At 44.8% G+C, this 19887-nt stretch overlaps 1 protein-coding gene across 1 annotated transcript; it reads left to right on the forward strand.

Annotated features, from left to right (window-relative positions):
• Positions 1 to 1357: 1357 nt before the first annotated feature.
• On the forward strand, positions 1358 to 19200 carry TDRD5 (tudor domain containing 5). The gene is made up of 12 exons (XM_040610854.1): positions 1358 to 1365; positions 2060 to 2298; positions 3294 to 3698; positions 4516 to 4634; positions 7400 to 7620; positions 8535 to 8741; positions 10334 to 10400; positions 11318 to 11518; positions 12712 to 12873; positions 14766 to 14912; positions 17349 to 17565; positions 18384 to 19200. Exons 1-12 carry the CDS (start codon positions 1358 to 1360, stop codon positions 18581 to 18583), a joined length of 2193 nt encoding a protein of 730 aa, XP_040466788.1. The 3' UTR covers positions 18584 to 19200.
• Positions 19201 to 19887: the final 687 nt, after the last annotated feature.

Raw genomic sequence — 19887 nt, forward strand, 5'->3', positions numbered from 1 at the left:
TTTTCTTCTCATGCCATTCAGCCTGTGGTGACATCTGCAAAAAAACACTTTTTAAGTCTTTTAAAGTAACTGACCATACTAAGGAAACCAGCTGGCTAGAAATCGAACTACAGCAACACAAGGCTGGAACATAAAGCAGTGACTTCCCTGTCAATGGGACAGCGCTGAGCTCAGGGATGCCTGGTCTCTGGTGTGGAGGAGCGACTGAGGGAGCCAGGAAGCTCCCTGGGGAGGTGCTGCTCTTGTTTTTTCATGGATTCCTATTTTATTGGAGACTTGTGGCCTGCCCGCAGTCAGGATATTGCAGGCAGGGAGGGCAGGAGCACCAGCTCCCTGCTTTCTCTGCTCTGTCATGCTGAGTGCCTTGTCAGCAGGTCACTGCAGAAGGGAGGGATGGAGAGGCTAATGGCAGAGAAAAGCTAGGTGAAGATGAGGTATATTTAACAGTCATACAGTGTTTGTATTTGCTTTGGAAGTGCTCCAGAACCCTTTTTCGCTTTGTGTTTATCACTTGGCCAAGGTGAAGCAGGGGAAGCTGGTCTCCAGCTGCCAAAGGGCCTGTGGCATTTTAAGCAGCAGCTCGGATCTGGTTTTGGCCGGGCAGCATGGATGCTGGTGGATTTCTTGTCAAAAGCACCATGGCATATTTAACACCCACAAACCTGCAGCTCTCTTAGTTTGTCTGATATTTAATTTGACCAGCAGATCCCAACTCCCCTGTCCCTAGGGGATGTTTTTGGCCGCTACCTCAGGACAAGAGCAATACTTTGAAAGCACGTGCTGATGGTTTGCAATCTTTACCATCCCAAAATCCACTGCCTTGCCCCCCTTTCACACTGAAACGTGTGGAAATCACCCACACTATTGAGCACGTTTCTCCAGTGTCTGTGAACCCTTAGGAAATGGCCATCACAACCCAGTTTACCACATGCTTTGGCCTTGGGAAAGTCACTCGGTGTCTCCACTGTGGATTTTCCTCTCAGATGGAACTCAAAACCACAAGACTATTCTTAATAACGTTGGCATTTGGGTTTAAACATTGCTACCTCAAATCGGTCCTTTCTTTTTTTTGTCCCACGGCTCTTCCACGACGCTCTAACTTTGGCTGCTGGAAGGGAAAACACCCCTAACACTTTTACTGAGGAGAAGGCAGAGGCGGCAGCCCCGGGGCCCCCTCAGCGGCCCGGCCCGGCCCGCCCCGGCGGAGGGCGCTGTGAGACCCGCGGCCGCCGCCGCCACAGTGGCCCCGCTGCCGCGGCGGGAGGGGAGGGGGGAGGGCGGGTGGAGCGGCCCCGCCCTCGCGCTCGGGAAAGGCGGGAAAGGCGGCGCGCAGGCGCGGTGGGGCTGCCGGGGCGGGATGGCGGGGTGCGTGAGGGCGGCGGCGGCCCGCGGGGGTCCCGGGCTGGGGGTGAGGGGTACGGGAGTCTCCTCGGGGGGTGGTGATCCTGCTGAGGCAGAGGTTTGGGTTTTTAGGGACGCAGGGATCCCTGTGAGGAGCAGTGAGCCTGTGGGGTTCCCTCAGGCAGCAGGGGTCTCCGTGGGGCGGCAGGGTGTGTGGAGGGCCCTCCCTGGGGCAGGGGTCTGGAGGCGCGCTGGGCTTTGGGGGTGCGGTGCTTGGAAGGGCTGTCACCCCACGGGGACAGGCAGCAAATGCAGGCTGAGTCGGCTGGGGACCAGGGGTGCTGGGGGGTGGCAGCTCGAGGGGTGCAGGCAAGGAAATACAGGGGCTGGTAGGCAGTAGCTGTGGTGAATGTGGCTTACAGCCCTCTCCCCCCAAGAGCTTTCAGCAGCTAAGTGGTAAAAAGGCTTTTGCCTGTATTTGAGTAGCTGTGGTACTGAAATTTGGAAGTGAATGGACTCACGATTTGTTTTTAAAAAAGAGGACTGAAGCCCCAGCCTGCTGATACTGCAGCAGGAGTATCTGACAAGCAGTGGTTGGACCCTTGTGCAGCCCTCAGCTACAGAAACATCTGATAAAGGTTAAGTCAAAATTAATGATGAGCTGAAATTTTAAAAAAATTTTTAAATTGTCTTTTGTTTGCTTTTGTCTCCCCTGTAGTGCGGACACTTCGAAGCAGGTGCAGCTTATGGAGTTGCTGAAGAAGGAGGTGAGATCACTGCTAGTGGCTGCCAAAGAGGGCTTAACCCCGAGGCAGCTGGAGCAGGAGTACATGGCCATGGTTGGCAGACCTCTCCCTCTACGTGACCTGGGCTTCCAATCCACCTTGGAGCTGGTGTCAAATATGCCTGAAGTTGTCAGAGTCTGTCCTTATGAGAAAGGCACTTTTATTCTCAAAGGTGAGGTTTTGTTTCCTTATAGATGGAGGAGTTGTTTGCAACCACATACTGGTATGAAGTGATGCCCCAAAACAGGATGTGCAGGATGAATTCCCGGAGCAGTTGGTCACATATCTCATTATTCTTTTTCTCCTATAGCTCTGTTTAATTTCTTGTCTTTGCTGTTTCTTCCTGTATTTTGATCTGCCTTTTAATGCTTTTCTGCTCTTTTGTCCTGAAGAATCACACAGGCTTCTAGTTATTTTTTGATGTTTTGCATTCAGAAACTACAGTAATGTTTCTTATGTGTACACTAGAAATGGTAAGCATCACATTTCCTGTAAACACAGACTGCTGCAGGAGCCAAAAACAGGGAAGGGGCGCCTCAGGAAAGGCCGTAAATGTTTCCTTACCTGACCCCATGGGAGGTTCAGTCTGTATCAAAAAACCTAACGCTTTCCTTTTCTTTGGGGAGGAGCTATGGAAACAAATGACAGGCGCGAAGAGTTGATTAGAAGGGGTGAAATTGAGTGCTACAGTAGGACAAGAAAAAGTTGTTTAAAAGTGAGGAAAAGACCTGGGCTGCTCTCCAGAGAGACCTTGCCTGGGCAGGTGGGTGCCCTATAGTGAGTGTTTACTGTGATGCCAGCTGAGGGGAGCAATGTGCCGTTTATTGTTTTACCAACAAAATGTGCAGCAGCTGGGTTTCCTCTTGTTGTCCTGTATCCAAGAATTTGACCTACCTTCCTACTTGGATCTGGATTTATAGGTATGAGGGTGGAAATTGATTGTTGGCTGTTAAAAATGGTTCAGGCCAGTTTGCAAAAGGAGAGGAAAACTTGTTGCCCTGCTGGAAATCAGCCACGATTTAATGTGATTGCCTTTGAAGGAGACACCTGCTTCTGAAAAGGGATGAGGGAGGGAAGCAGAAAGAAAGGGAAGGAGACTTGCCTGTGTAGAGCTTTTAATGATTTGTTGTTTCAGTAGTGTAACAGCTTTATTTCTTTTTGTTCTAGCCATTGCAGATGAGACCACCAAAGCGATTGCCAGACTGGTTGCCAGACAGAGGAAAAGTGGTAGGGCACGGAAGAGTGTTGCTGCGAGGGCACATGCTGCTTCTCCCTGTAATAAACCACAGAGTTTCCCTCGGAGGGGCAGAGCTCCTGTCCTGCCAGCAAGAGTGAAGGCTGAGCTGCAGGATCTGCTGAGTTCCTCACCGCTTTTGCTCTTGGACTTTGATAAGGCCTTCTTCAGACGCTTTGGCCGGGCATTCCAGTACACACAATATGGATTTTTATCCATGTTTGATGTCCTCAGAAGTGTGTCTGATATCATTGTGGTTGAACAGACAAAAGCAGGTTCCTTGCTGACCCTGAAGAAGTACCTGGCAAGTGAGAAAGAGAAAGAAGAGGTACCGCAAGGTGAGGCGGTGTGTTATTTAACTGTGTTCCTGAGTGTGTTGTTAAGCATGTAGCTCTCGCAAGCACGATGGCCAAGCAGCTGTGTTTCAAGTGAATGTCACTGTGCTTCCAGTTGCTGTAGTAGCCCCAGTTCCCCTAGGTTTTGACACAGAAGGGTGGTGGGGTGCTGCAGAAGCAGCTGTCACAAGGCAGTTGTGTTGGTAACAGAGAGCTTAACTGGAAGTTTTCTGCAGGTTGCCGCCATTTTTTGGTGTGAGGTGAAAGAAGGGACGTTTAGCTTGTTCAGAGTATGGACTTCTTGAATGTGTGTGTGTGTGTGTGACTGGAATTTCTAGTAATTCTAGAAAAATGTCTGTTCTGCAGGCTGCTAAAGCCTTTCCAATGCACTTTTTGAGACTGAAGGTTTAGTCCTCGTCTGAACAGCACAGCTACGATGTTCCACAAAACAAAACAGAAGAGGCTGTGGACGTCCTCAGTGCTCCCTTAACGGGAGCTATGAGAGAAAGCAGAAAATCACATACAGTTCCTGCCAAATTTCTGACTTTCCTGGGAGTTCATTTTAGCATCGTTCTAGCAATTAACCCTTAGCATGCTTACAAGAGCAAGTGTGTTTTGGTTTGGTTTCTTTTACTAATACAGTGAAGGAAGCCTCTCAAGTGAAACTGTGTGCCTGTGGTGGCTCTGAATGCTCCAAGAGATAAGGAAAACAGCACCAGTGCTTTCAGACTTTCATTTTCAGATGTCTTCTCTTTGTACTTAATATGTAACACTGCATTAGTCCAACAAAGAATTAACAGCCAGATTAATGTCTTTGCAGCAGTACCTGCAGTTGAGAAGCCCCCCAGCCAGGGGACAGAGAACTTCTGCCTGACAGCAGAAGAGAAGTCTGAGCCAGTGGAAACACAAGCGGTAGATTTGGGTGATGGCCTCAAACAAGTAAGCGGCTGGACAAGCAATCTGTAGCTTTTTCATGTCTTAATCCAGGGGTTAATAATTTTTTTTCTTTTTTACTGCTTTTATTTGTGATGCTGATGAACTGCTGCTTCCAAAAATTTTTGTAGCTGTTTTCAGATGAGTCTGGAGGTGACAGACTCATACTGACCTGGTATGTAGCTTTATATGTCATCCAAACTAGGTCTTTTTCTGGTCTCTTTCTGGTCTTGAGAACTATGTTGCACATCATCTGAGGTCAATTAGGTATAATCTTGCTCCCTGATAAGAGTGGTGATACATTTTGGTGTGCTTTCTTGAAACTGGACTTAAATAACTTAATCTGAGGCTAGCTGTGTGGAAATTTCCCCTGCTGCAGTAGTCAGGGCTTGAGTGTCTAGCAGAGCTGGGCAGTGGTTCTCAGAAACCTTAATTCCTGCAGTCTCAGCTCTGCTATTTGGTTGGACTTTGAAAATTTTGATTTTGTTTGTTTAGTACTGTATTTTTAGAAAGGGATGGAGAAGAACAGTACAGAGGCTCTGAACTGCCAAACTGGATTGGGAGAATTTTTTGTCCCCCCTCCTTTTTTTTTTTTTTTCTTTTGAGCATCTTTAGGCCTTCTTGGGAAAATCCTCCTACTGAGAGTTATTCCCTCTGCCAAGCTTGTCTCGTGGCTGTATGCAACTGCACAGTTGGAGCACATAGGTAGGGAAAAGGTCCTAGGAATTCTTCCTGACTTTGGTGTTTTGTGTACTAATGAACTTGAAAGCCTGGGATTACAGGCTGGGCTTTGCATGGCACTTCATAAAACATACCCTTTAGAGATTTTGGGCAGGCTGTTCTGATCCTTGAAAGAAAAATTTGGTTTTGGTGTGATGAAGTCCACAGGGAATTCCCCTAGATTAAACTTGTGGGAAGGATGAGAAAGGGGGAATATGGTCCAGGTAGCCCCAGATACTTGTTCTTGCTTATCACAGAGGAAGCCTGTTTAAAGGTCCTTGCAGGGTAAGTCTTGGAGGGTGTTTGTACAACTAGTGTTTGTCATGAAACACCAAGTTTGCCATTTTATTTTAAAAATCCTCTAAAGAGGAGGAAAGCAGGTTGGAATGTGTTAGTTTGGGTATACAGTGAACACTTTTTCATAAGGATGCCGCAAGGTGGAGGGGAAAGATGCAAACTGATCGTTACTCTGCTGCAAGGTATCCAAGTATCCGGTTACGAGAGACTAATAGTGGAATTGTTATGAGAGAAAAGGGCTGAGTCAATCTGCTCAGCCCTGAGAAGGGTGAAGTATATAGAGCTGCTGCTCTCAGCAGCTTTTTCTCATTGCCCTGAGCAGAGGAAAGGATGTCATCCACACCATCTGACGGCTGCCAGTTCAGCTTAGGGCGAGGAGTTAGCCAGTCTTGTAAGCCATACCTCTTGTAAGCCTAGTTTTATAGTGTGTTCTCTTGGTTTATCCTTTTGTTGCTGCTTTTGTGAACATGTTTTTAAGTAGATGTCTTCTATGTCTTTCAAAGATATGTCAGTTGTCACCACCAGTGTTTGAGCTATATGATACAGATCATTTGTGCCCTTAACAGTCTGATATGAAGAGCATTTTCAGGGCAAAACTGGCCCTTAGAAATGCTGCTATTAACAGGCAATTCTTAGAGGAAATCCATGAAACACAAGGGGGTTTTAGAGGTGATGCTGCTGCTCAGGCAAGAACTCCCTCGGTTGCTTTTTAACTCAAAAATATTAACTCCACTGTTTAACTCAATATTTTAGTCAAAATTTTTAACTCAGAAAAAAAAATCCAAGGGCATTAGCCCTTGCTCAGTCTGTGGAAGGAGAGACTCTTATGTGCTGGTTTTAAACACAGTTAAAAGAGCCAGTATTGCAAAACCCCATTGTTTGTGGTTGAATTTAGCCATATAAACAACAGGGGTGTGCTGGCAGACAAACTTCCCATACATTGCCTGGTGTCTAATACAGTGATAACTTGTAGCATATTCATGATGAGTAAAACTGAAACAATTTTGAGTTCTGATCATTGAAGGAGTGCTGGGGTTTGGCACAAAAGAAAGCTCTTGAGGCAGTGAAGGTAGCTGATGTCTGATTAAGGTTCCCATCCACACTAGTTCAAGAGAAATAATGGTTTTAGTAGTTAAAGAATAATGCAAAATTATTCTTCTGTATAATTTGTCTAGAGTGAGAAAATAACAGAATTTGTAGGTTTTGTTTGTGTTTATCCTTGGGGAAATAGCTCTAGTGTGAAAGTGAGATGTATTTGTGCCTTCTGTCACTTTTGAAACATTTTCAGATTAAGAGTTTTGTTGGTTCAGTCATGTACCCTTTCATGGTCGTGGAACATAGAAATAGCATCTTTTGGGTAAAATCCAACAAACAGGTGGGTTGGGTTTGGTTTGGGTTTTTATGGTGCAGGTTTTTGTTTTGTTTTAGCCATAGCCATTCAATACGTTTGTCTAAATGTGTTTAGACAAGGCTTCAATTCCTCTCCTTTATTCCTTGCAAGAATACGAGCAAGGTATTTTTGTTGTACCCCTCTTCACACTGGAGGGAAGGAAGAGAGAGCATGAAAATGAAGGCTGCTATCACAGGGAAAGTTTTAATCCAAGTTTGCCAGTTGGTTGGGATTCTCTGATAATCAGTAATTCACAGGTCCCCAGGAGAGCAGAACGTTTTTTTACCTTAATGGAAAGGCCAGTTATGTGTATTCAGTGCATGACAAGACATGTGAGTGCCACCTTCCTCTTATCCCTTTGTAGCTTCAAGATTTGGAGCAGTCCCTGCTAGACAAGTTGATAATGACTCCAGAAATCCCTCCAGATGCTGTTCAGGACAAAAGCCTTTGCAGTTTACCACCACTGGAGAGAAGGTGCTTGGTGGGAGTCTCTGTGGAATTCATCATCTCTCCTAGCCAATTCTACATCCACATCTGCAGCAGGGAAACATCTGATAAACTGCAGGATATGATGTTTGAGATGAGGTGCGGACGTGCTGTGCTGATTCACTACTACTATGTACTGTGTGTGTGTTTGTGCTGAGGGAGCAGGGCACCCAGCTGTTAGTGATGGTCATTGCTGGCTTGATTACTTGAAATGGAGATGCCAGTGCTGTACTGAAACACACACTCATAATGCTTACCTGTTCCTTTTAACTAGCAAGCAGTAAGTACGGTTAATAGCAATTCATGGTAGTTTGGCTGTGTCCTAGACGGTCCTAAACTTTAACAGCCTGGAAAGGTTATGGAGAGGAACTTATTAGCGTTCCTTTGCACCTCTGTATTGTCTGTGCTATTGTTGCTAATGTGCTCAGTTAAGGCTTTTACTTCCATCTCCAGTGCTTTCCAAAAAGCACAGGTACTAGGCCTTTGTCATACCTATATTTGAAGGCAAAACCCCATCAGTGTCTGTGTCAGTTACATTATGCATTTGGGATACTATTCCACCACAACAGTGCTGCAGTTGCTGTTAATTGTGTGCCAGAGTAATTGCTTGATGTCTGTGGGGCACATGTAAGTGATTGCAGACTCTGTATACAGATTCTGTGTGTGTGAGTCAGTACTCCAGAACCTGGTTTAAAGAAGTACTGACATGTCAAGGTAATGTTAAAAATTAATGACTAGAAAGACTGTCTTTAGTCTCTGATTAATCCCCGTTAATTATCTTTTTGTGTGACCCCAAGAATATAATTCAAACTTTAAAAGTTTGGGTTGGCATTTTTTATGGTCATTTCAGTTTAAGTGTCGCAGAACAGATATGTAAAGAATCCATTAAAACAATTCCTGAATAACAATACCATGGGAACTTTGAGAAATCAGGAGCTATACAAAGCCCTGTATATTTTGTGTTCATCTCCTGCATCCTACCAAGCACAGTTTCTCTTTATGGTCTTTTGCAGACAGTGTTACTCAAATAAACTTGTTTCTGATCGTTATATCATGCCTGAATCTTCAGTACAACCTGGACAGCTTTGCTGCGTAACTGACTCAGAATGGTGGTATCGTGTTGTCATCCACTGTGTAGTCAATGATAAAGAAGTAGAGGTGTTCTACCCAGATTATGGAAACCTCAAAATTGTCCAAAAGTCTCGGCTGAGATTCCTCAAGTAAGTAAATTACACATAGGTGACAATTGCAGAATGGGTGAGGGTGGAAGAGACCTCTGGAGGTCATCCTGTCCAACCTCCCTCCCAGAGCAGACTGCCCAGGACCATGTCGAGACAGGTTTTGAATGTCTCCAAGGGTGGAGACTGCAGCCTCTCTGGCCAACCTGTCCCACTGCTTGATCACCCTCATGGTAAAAACTCTGCTTTCCAGCTGGTCAGCCCCTAGCATATCATGGTGCATGGTGGTGTTCCTCCCCAAGTGCAAGTCTTTGTTGAACTTCATGAGGCTCCTGTCTGCCCATTTCTCTGTCCTGTTGAGGTCCCTCTGAATGGTGGTGTGACCCTCTGGTGTATCGGTCACTCCTCCCAGTTTTGTATCATCAGCAGTGTTGCTGAGGGTAGACTTTTCCCCCATCATCCAGATTGTTAATGAAGATGTTGAACAATATTGGATGCAGCATTGACTAGGTGGGGTACACCACTAGTTCGTGGCCTCCAACTAGACTGATCACAACCACTGATCGCTCTCTGGGCCTGGCCCTTCAGTCAGTTCTCTGTCTACCTCCCTGTTTATTCATCCAGCCCATACTTCATTAGCTTCTCTGTGAGATCTTGCAGGACACAGTGCCAAAAGCCTGACAGAAGTCAGGGTCAACAATAGCCACTGCTCTCCCCTCACCTACCAAGCCAGTTGTGTCATTGTAGAAGGTAGTCAGGCTGGTTAAGCATGACTTCACCTTGGTGAATCCGTGCTGGCTAGTCCCAGTCACCTTCTTGTCCTTCGTGGGCCTGGAAACGGTTCCCAGGATTAGTTCTCCTTCCCAGTGATCAAGATGAGGCTGGCTGGCCTGTCTTTCTTCAGAAAGATATCTCAGCATGTAGTTTCCCAGAAAGGATCTTGGGTTTTATTTCGTAATGGTGCCTTGCAGGCATTTCCTTGCTTACATGCTAATGCTTGAGGTGACGTTTAAGACCTGCTTTGCTAATCGCTCTGGGCCCTTTGCTCATCAAACTTGTCTATCATTCCCTCACAGGGACTCTGGTCTAAATCCTTTCTTATTGCTGCCGTCGCTCCTCAGTGTTTCCTCTTTCTGCTACTTTGGGGCAAGCTCCACGACCCTTCCTGGGTTCTGTGAATGGATGTAGGCATCCTGAATAAACATTAGTCCAGGTGGGATGTGTTTGCAGTGTCAAAGGTAGTTGTTCTCTGCAATTCAGTACCTTTTCCATATTTGCTTCTTCCCCCTCATTTGCCTCTTTTTATGCCTGGCCATTTGCATTCTTTGGTTCAAAAGTCATTGTACTCTGTCCATAACTTTGTAATCATGAGGGGTTTTGATGGGAAGGTGCTTGGGCAAAGGAAGGCTTAAGTTGTTGCTGCTGGTTTTGCTGTGCCCAATCTCTGGCTATGGAGTGTTTTCAAAAGCTGCTGTTGGGTTTCAGTCATAAGTACAAAATCCAATATGTGTGCCTGTATTCTAAGTTGATTTTAAAACCCAGAAGAGGAGGAAGTTCTGCTCTTCTGCCTGGTTTTGCCTTTTTTAATTTTCTTTTTCTTTCTTTAATGGTGATGGCTTTGTTTTGTATTGTAGGTGGTGCTACCTGAAGTTCCCTGCTCAGGCAATCCCATGTTCCTTGGCATGGGTAAAGCCCGTGGAGGTATGTGTTCACATGCAGTTTCATTTATTGACGTATATATGAGAGCTATAAAGTAGAGGTTGGTTTTTTTCTCCTGATAAAGAGCAAACATTTGGATTAATTCAGGTTCTATTGATGTTTACAGCAGAATTGCTGCTGTTAATGTTCAGCAGAGGATGACTGCTTAAGACTCTATCTCTGCAAATGATTTCCCTTCTACTGTTTTCCTTATGATCGGAGTATTCTTGCTTGTATTGCTGCACAAACTTGTTTCTTCCCCTGCCAGTAGTTTTCCAGAGTCCTTCTGAAGCCTTGGTAGCTCCAGCTCTCTGATCTAAAAAAAATCTTCAGTGACAGAGCTTTAAGTGAGATGGTTTGATGCAACAGTGTAGACAAAGAATTATAGAAGTCGTAAGAAAGTTCCTCTGTGCTGGGAAACCTCTTGGTCAAGAAGCCTGAGAAATACAGTCTCTGAAGTAAGGCATGTGAGCAGAGTTGCTGCTTCTGTGTTTTAAAGACATTATTTTAAAAGTTATTTCCGCAGTTTTTTGAGGGTTAAAGAATCAGTTTTCATTGCAATGAGGCTTAGCAGCTCCTTAAAAACTTCTGACACTTTTAACATTTATAATCATATGATTCCAGGAATTAAAAACAAAACCCAAATAACTGTGTTTTAGGCAATTGTGATAAAATCACTGGTGGATGCCATCGAACCATGTTTGGAAAAAGGTATTTAGGGTGAAAGGGGGGCTTTTTGGGCTTTGGGTAGTTAGATTTCATTCTGTGCTGCGAAGCCTGTCTGCCTAACTGCTGTATTTGTCTCCCTAGCCTAATAGACATAGCTTAATTGCCTTTCTGACAAATGCCCACAAGGGAAAGTCGCAGGCAGTGGATGTTGGTCTGTTTATAGGAACTTTACCTTCCTGCTTCTTCTGCAGGGTACATGGTCCAGTGCAGCAACTCTGCTATTCAAGGAGCTGTGTAGCTCCAAGCTTCTTGTGGGCATCGTGGATGAGTATGTGAATGGCATTTTGTATCTCTTCCTGTGTGACACGTCCACCGAAGAGGATGTCTACTTCCACTGTGTCTTGCAGGATGGGGGATGCGCTCATGTCTGCGGAGAGAACGTCCCTTCGCAGGTCAGGAGGAAGGAGTGTGCTGCTGAAAGGGAGGGCAGGGAAAGGATCGATTGGGCACGTGTAATACGAAGATCTTTAGCTTGAAGCAAGTAGTTTTGTGAAAAGCAATACTAGTATTCCCTGCTTTCCTGCAACTTACTGTTTTGTGACTGCATCCCACAGTGTCTGACTCTATGGTGAGAGCTGGCTTTTTTGTAAGGTGGAATCTGATGATGCAGCAGAGATGTTCTGGTTTAGTAGAATGAATTATTTTCATCCTTAGCTTGCTAGTATTACAGATTCATCGGGAGCTGACACACAGCTTGTATAAATAACATGAAAAAGTAAAATAGCTATGGATGTTCTGAGCATAAGGCCAAACTGAGCTGGAATTGAGAGGCTGTTAAGAGAAGTCAGTTACTTCACTACCCATTGTTAATTCAGTCAGTTTTGTTAGTCATAAGTTGAGGCCCCAGATTCATCCAAACAATTAATGAGAGCAAGTTGATTAGGTTTTATTGTCTGCCCCTGCCGCTATGTAGCACTACTTTAAGTCAGTTGAGTGAGGAACAGGATAGTTGAATAAATTATTTTGGCCTTGTCTGCCCTAGGCATTGAGGATTGATTTTGCCGTTAACAAACTGAATTATGGAAATGGTCTTGGTTTTAAAAGTCTCTTACTTTGCCAGTGAAAAGTACAACGTAACCATGGTAGATTGCACGTTGTGCCTTGGACAGACATTCAAGTTGTAAGCCAGCGCAGAGAGCATTTACGATTTAGGCCCATCTGTGTTATTATCTGAATGTCTCGGCTCAGTTTCAGTAAGAACCACATGGATATGAAAACCCTTAGAAAGGTACTGCCATGATATTGTATCTCAGCAGAAAGTCAGGCTTTACAGCCTGGAGCTTGTATCTTGTTTTATTCAATAGATGCAGAATGCATGTTTTGGCAGGATTAGATCCTAGGGTTGTATTTTTGGGTGTGTCCAATTTTGGGAGGAGGAGGGTATTGCTGAGTTACTTTGTTGCTGGAGGGAGAGGAGTTGGTTTTTATGGTTAAGACAATTCCTGCCAGCATTTGCACCTAACTTGTGGGTGGTGTGCTTCCTCATAAACCTTATTAGGAATTTCCTGAATCCTTTTTATTCTTTGTGGTAGTTACAACATGGTTTTCTTGACTGTACTGGGTGGGTTTTTTTGTTTGTTCCTAGGGATTCGAGGAACTGAATCCTTCGGCCTTGTACATTCAGCCCAGTGGAAAGCAGGAGAATGCTGAACCGGTGGACCCAGACATTTGCTTGCAGCAGGAATCTCTAGCTGCAGATAGTGAAATAGCAACCTCAGCGCTGGGTGGGGATGAACTGTGTGACCAGGTGGGAGTTCAGCTGTGGTGTAGCTATCATTCAGTGAAATTGGCTCCAGTGGTCAGTAGACATGTAATGGTTTAGTCCCATGCAGGTTTTTTGTGGAGTTGTTGGGGTTTTTTTGAAGACTTGTTTTTCACTTCTTTAAAAAGCAAGAGGAACCACGATATAAAAAGTGTGCACCATAAAAGCATCTCTAGCTGCTTGTCCTCTGATCCCTTTGCAGGCTTCAGGGAGTCTGTGCTCAGTGATTTCTGTAACCTCCCTCATGCACCATAATTTTTCAGTTGGAGAGAGAATGGACTCTGAGAACTTAGACCAGTACCAGATGCTCTAGATCAGTTTGATGTAGCACTTTCATGTTTTGCACCCCCAGGAGCCAAGAAGTGGTTTGTTTTCCCTCTCACATCTCGGGTTTGGCAAAGGATGTGTAATAACTCAGGGTATCATTTCAATGTGGGAAAAGACCAGAAGAACTAGTGGTATATTATTTCCATTAAAGGTCTTGCTTATTCTAAACTTACCTGAAAGTAAGTGATTTGCAATCCTGGTTGTTGCAGGGGGTTAGGCTGCCGTATACAGCTACGGCTTGTTACCTTAAAACCCAGGTCTTAAGGGCAAACTAATGTGGTACTGTTAGAAACACCAGGAACACTTGTCTACTCTCTTGCTCTACTTTTCTGTGTTATTTAAATGTTATTTTAATGACACACTTTACTATAGGGGCCAAAGCACCTCTCAAGTAAGTGTCAGCTGTTGAAGTGTTCAGCAGTGGGCCTGCTCTGAGGCTGCTTTTCTGACATTTCTCTGAAATAAAAGTTAGTGCAATGTTCGTAGCCTGTAAAGCAGTTATTTTACCTAGGTTTTGTTTTAGCCAACTGCAATTCTGTGCTAGAGAAGCTCTAAATAAGCTGTATATCTTGGATATTAATGTCTGTGCACAGTTGATACATCATCTGAACTGAAGGACGCAAACCAGCAGCTTTAGGTATGTGGAAGAAATTAGTGTGACGAAGACTGCAAATCTGAGTTTACTGTGATTTATTTTTTTTAATTGAAAAAATCTGGAGAGTACCCTAACTAGTTAACTGTAGCAAGATCCATTTCTGTAAATGTCAGATGTAGCTGGTGATTGGGAGACTAGAGGAGTGTAAATGCTTCCAGGTTTTCTTATGTCTGATTTCAAGAGTCTTATTAGAATCCTTTTCCAGAAACCACGGTCCTGTAGATCTCATTGTGTAAGACTAAATGTTTCCTTCTCTGCTGTTCTGTTTAGCTGTCAAAAATGTTTCCTTCTCTTCCTGAGTGCATCACTAACATGAACATCGGTGACCGTTATGTTTTGAACTGGAATGAAATGTGTCTAATACAACACTTGTTACAGTTTAGCTAGCATTTCCTGGTAACTCCTTTTAAGCAGTGGTTAACTCCCTTTGCCTTGTCCAATCTTAGATTTGCCTAGTCAGGACTAACGACTTCCCCCCCGCCTTAAGTGCAGAATGGCTGGACACTGTGTTGTATCAGCTCTGCTACATTAAGACACTTATCCATGGTAAAATTTCTTAAAGGCAGCAAGCAATAACCAGAAAATACTGCTTGAATAAAACTGTACTTCCCAAGTGATAAGTTTTACTGTGGAGGAGAGGAGTCAAAATCACAGTTAGTTTCTTGGTCACATTATTTCCTGTCCTTCCATGTTCTTTCTGTCCTTTCTACTTAGCCCAGACTTCTCCGGATAGAAATGTTAAAACTCTGAGCAGAACAGGAAAGCTCCTTGGCATTTCTCTCTCAGTTAATCTCCCAAGTGTTATCATCTGATGGCTCTGTAATTCACTCCAGTGTGTCCTGCTTTCTTCTATCCATGCTAGCTATACTTTTTCCTGGTTTGTCCATCTCCTTAGCAACTACGCCTGTCTACTAAGAATGAAATATGGGATGTGTGGCCACTTTTGGATGAAGCGAGCATCCCAAGAACAGCAGACCAAGACCCTGAACTTGGACAGGAGGATACAAACAAAACTTCTACAGAGCTTATGGCAGTGGTTAAGGTAAGGGCATTTTTCTCAGCTATTGCTGTGAAGAGGAGTTGTTCTTGGTTTTAATTATTTGAATAACCATTTGATTGCTTTGACATGTTTGGTTGTTTTTTTTTAAAGTGACTGGCAAAGAAAGAACTGGCTGTTAGCATGGACTCAGAGCTATACATTTTGCTCTTTCCTGTTTCTGGTGTTATTGGTGATTCACTAGGTCTTCACTGACACATCAAGGTGTTGTGGAAACAAGACTGAGCACTTTATAGATCAAACATGGCCCTTCCTCATTCCTCTACTTCCCCTGCATTTACAGTCCAGAGGGTTACTGGGAGTTATTGTGGGGCTGCTCTGGGCCATGCAGAGTCTTCCTCTTCCCGAGTTAGGAGGGTGTGTTTGGAAGGGCTGCGGTTTAGGCTGTGCTTTGAGGCATTGTGTGGTGCTGGTGTTGTGAGATTGCTTCTTAAGTAGTGGTTAATGATGAGTCTAGCAGGGCCTGCAGCGTGGCATTTTGCAAACACTGTGCTCTGGGTTCAGCAGGGAGCCAGTATCACTCAGGATTTGTTGAGACCCAGAAGGCAGTGCAGAGCTGGAAATGTGAGTATGCCTTTCTAGAGTTACAGTTTCTCTTGCTTATTACAAGAGTTATACAGTTAACTCTTTCTAGAAGGATGAGGGGGAAGTTGGTTCTCAGATAGTCTAGAGCAGCACTGGAAGAATCAGTGTGTCTGAGGGATGTTACCTGAAAGGGGTGGAGAGAAAGTAAGCTGGGAAAAGGGACTTTGAGAGAGTGGGCGAAGAGGAAAGATTCTGGTAGCAAGTGCAGGGCTAAAGTACGATGAGATTAGATGAGATGGAAGCAAGTAGGTAGATAGCTATAGGGTCCTTGTGAGATGACTTAAATGCTCCCCTGCAAGTATTAAACTATGTGAGTTTCAAAGCACTGGAGTTTCCTAGCTGGATCAGAAAAGTCTTGTGTCCCTGGCTGTGATCCCTGCTACAGTCTTTAGAAGAGACAAGAATTTCTATTGAGGAAGACTGTGGGATGAAAAAATAATCCTGCCTACAGCTGTCAGGGCGAGAAAAAAGGCACCAGTCAGCTAGTTATGAGGACAGACAGGAGGATTTCCTTTCTCTGATTCCTGCTCATCTCCTGACCTCAGGGTTTTGTGGCACTTGCAGCATCACTAAATGGTATTCCCTCCTTTTCAGTTTTCACTGCTCATGATTACCTTTTCAATGGTGGTGTTCTTAATTGTGTAAATCAGAAGGAAGAGTTGATACTGGATATCCGTTCTCATTTGCTTCTTCTGTAAACTGAACAGTCTCCTGTTATAATTCTTTCCATCCCAGCTTTTCCCAGTGCCAGCAGACGTTTCTATGTCCACCCTTGCACGCTGTCTGTTTCTGCTTTGTTCTGGAGTGGCAGTGACACTGCCTGTCTGCCAACAAGGATAGCGTGGGTGGCAAGAGGAGATAATCCTCTTTCAACCTTGTTCTTGTTCTTGTCCTAACATACCTAACACAGTATTTTTTTAATACTTGTTAGGCAGAGGTTTTCAGTGGAATGGTGGTATCAAGCTGAGTAGCTGTGTTAATTAGACTCCAGTGATGCCTGTCAAATTCTGTCTTGGCATCCTGTCAGCACTGACTTTCTGCTGCCCAGCCACGTAGCTGTCCTCGCTGCTTCAGAAGTGCCTCATGGTTCCCTTGTGAGGGACAATTTAAACTGCTTAAATCTGCTTGTGTAAAACCAATTGGTTTGTTCTGGGCTAATCCTCTAAACACTCTCACAAATGGGTGAAGCACTTCTGGATGGTGATTCGCTCCTTCTGAAGATGGATGCCTTTCTTCTGCTGCCTGGACAACAGAAGAAACCTAGAGAGCAAGCACCTAATTTTTTAACAGCTACAGTTGGGCAAGGTGAATTGCTGCTTGTCTGTAGTTTCACAATTTTTCTCCTCCATACTGAGTTAACAAATACAAACATTGGCTTTAGTACAAACATAGCCTGTCTGTGGCTGAGACATGGGTGATCATCCCTGAAACTTAAGTTTCATTTGTATTTTTAAGGAAAAATGCAGAGGGACTTCCTCTGACTCTGTTCCTGCTCCCTTGCAGAAACTCCCTCTGTCCCTCTCATCATTTGTTCAGCGTGGGGCTGCTGAGAGATGAGCCAGCTGTTATTCTTTCCTAAGACATGGTGATTTGTATCTTGTAATAATGTCACTTTTCAGCTTGCTGTGCAGGAAAAGCTGCCCTTTGGCCAAGGTTGTGAATAACTAGTTTTTGGTTGTTTGGGGTTTTTTTCTTATATTGTTTTTTAAATCATCCAGTTGCTGACATTTCAGTTCTTTGTGAACTTTAAGAGATAATAAAGATTAAGGCAGCTAATGAACAGAGGGAGTGTGCACTAATCATACCCTCTCCTGAGTTTTTTGAATACATTTGCAGGCACCTCATGTTCTTGGAGAGTCTTCACTGCCTGCTGTCTTATTCAAGTCAGTGGAAGACTTCTATACGGCCTTTATCTGCGCCAGACAACCAGCAGAAATGAGCCAAGATGACACAGATCAGATAGAAAGATTTTCCAACAAGGCCCAACTTCGTGAAGCTGTACATCCCTCTGTTCTGCTTATGGCAATGCCATTTATACTGGACAACTGTAACGGTACGAATAGATTTGTCAGTAAAAGTTAACACAGCAGCAGGCTGAGCAGTCTGTTACTGTGCTATGAGTCTTGCAGTCACTGTTGGCTGTCCTAAGACCGGTGCTGCTACTTTGCTAGAACAGATGAAAACGTTGGTGTTTCTTGGGATGGAGATGCAACAATAACAAATAGCTGGATGCAGTACATTGGTTTGACCTTTGTGCAGCAAAATGGGTTTCTAAATGCTTAGTGGGAACAAATGAATTGAAGATTATTTTTTTTTGTCTTTTCAAGACTGCTGCTGCTTTCATGCAGAAGTCTTTGTTTCTCTGCTCCATAAGTTAGCCTGTGTTTATTTCATACTGAGAGTCTCTCCATCTCCCAACTGAAAGGGGCAAAAGCATTTTTTTAAATCTCATAAGGTCCCTGCGTGGGTGTCAGTCTTCCATCTTTCCAATGCTGAAAGTATTTACAACACCCATTCGAGAGCTGCTTGATTTACGAAGTAGATCAAGTGACTTGCCAAAGGCAGTGCCGGTTTGTGCCTTGGAACAGAGCTGTCTGCCGTCTGTCTGGAGTGGAGGCCCAGTTCTCCAGGCAGGGGCTACTCAATTCATGTCTGATTTGCCTGCCTCTGGGGAAATGGTGGTGAGCACTGGGAGGAGAGAGAGAGGCTCTTTCTTGGATTATACCATGCCAGGCTCATCAGATAGGTGTGCAGTAGAAAGTCCTCTTGCCATGACCTCGTGAAGCCTAGGCAAAAGGGTTTTTAAACTGGAGCTCTTAGAATTGCCAGTGTAGATACCATCTTTCTTTTCTGTGTTCCCTCCTTATGCAGACGAAGAGAAAATGAAGAATAAAGACCTTCCCGGGAGTCTTGCAGCTGGCCTGTGTGCTGCCCGTCGGCTGTACGACCAAGGGCCGTCTTGGAAACTGTATGTCCCTCCTACCACGCTGTCTGCAGTGTTGGCAGCTGCACGCTTAGCCACTTCCAGTGACTACTTCCAGTGGCTCCCCAGCCTGAGAAAGAAGGTGTGAAAAGAGGGGAGAAGATGAAGCAGCTGCCAGGGAAGGTTGCCTCGAGCAGCAAAGGCCTTCTGTATGACCATGCTGTCATTTTCTTTGTTCAGGAACATTTAATCCCTTGAAAAACCTAGTCTGACATCTTCTATAGATGTGCCCAGTACATGGGATGTTACTTTTACTTTCAGGAAAATATTTTGTTTTGTTGTACTGATTTATTGCTCCTTAATGTAATGTTTCAGGAAAACACCTGAGTGTCACATTGTGTTATATATCTTCTAAGTTTAGGAGAGGGAAACTGGCTACCTGTCCCTCCCTCCTTCAGTACTCGGTAAGTTTTGGTATTGGGTGGGGGAGATGGTTTTGGTTTTTAACACAGTGGATGCTCTACACACTCTGCTGTTAGGAGAGAGAGCTGGTTGTATCCCAGCTCGGGCCTCAATCCCTGGAAGCGCTGGTAACTTGCAAAATGAAACCTCCTTCCCCAAGAAGGTGCTCTGATTTGTTGGTGAATTAGGATGCCACGTGTATGAAGTGTCAGGAATCCCATGTTACAGGTATTGAATTAAATAAATCTGTAAAGAATCCAGTGAGAGGAAGCTTGAAGCGTGATGCTGGCCTTGTTTATGTAGCTCCTTGCTGTGGCAAGAAATCCTCTTGGGCTTAAGTCTAATGCAGAGAACAGCTGTGAAAGTACAAGTGCCCTGGTTGTGAGTGCTGGCGTTCTGCTGGCTTGCTGGTGCCTAGTCTGTTCCCTCAGATCTTTGGGGGCTTCGAGGGCCCCTCTGTGCCCACCTGCAAACGTGCCAGAGGTATGCTTCGCTGCAGGCCACCAAGAAAAGCTCAAGATAGCATTTAACATTAATACTGGACTGAATAAAAGCCCACCATAAGAAGTGTGAAGAATAATAATAATAAGAAGAAAGGTCTTTAAAGCTCTCTTCCAACCCAAACCTTCCAGTGATTCTATGACTATTTTAATTTCAGCAATTAGGAGTGGGTTTGGATGTGAAAGGACTAGAAAACGGAGAGAGGGAGGAAGAAAATCTTGGGCTCGTTAGGAAATGACTACACATTGCAGAGGCACAGAGATACGGAGCTGTGGCTCTCGAGCAGGGGCTGTACAACCCGCGGGGAGGCTCAGAGGGTGCCTGACTTCTCTGGTCCCATGTGCAGGCCGGGGGTGGCACCGCACGCGTTTGTCACCTCACGTCGGGGTCAACTGGAACAGAACTGTGGCTGCTCAGAGCTGTGTGGGTGAGGCAGCGCTTCTCCCTGACGCCATCCCCTTTTGGTTTTGGGGAGGTGAGAACTGGGGC

The sequence above is a fragment of the Falco naumanni genome, chromosome 11 (assembly GCF_017639655.2).
Source record: "Falco naumanni isolate bFalNau1 chromosome 11, bFalNau1.pat, whole genome shotgun sequence".
NCBI classification, from domain to species: domain Eukaryota; kingdom Metazoa; phylum Chordata; class Aves; order Falconiformes; family Falconidae; genus Falco; species Falco naumanni.

Bases quoted from the DNA above. Each gene is read 5' to 3' on its own strand.
- TDRD5 (XM_040610854.1), top strand. The intron at 4,635-7,399 runs GTAAGCGGCTGG...ATCCCTTTGTAG, and splicing joins TGGGTGATGGCCTCAAACAA to CTTCAAGATTTGGAGCAGTC. The intron at 7,621-8,534 runs GTGCGGACGTGC...GGTCTTTTGCAG, and splicing joins GATATGATGTTTGAGATGAG to ACAGTGTTACTCAAATAAAC.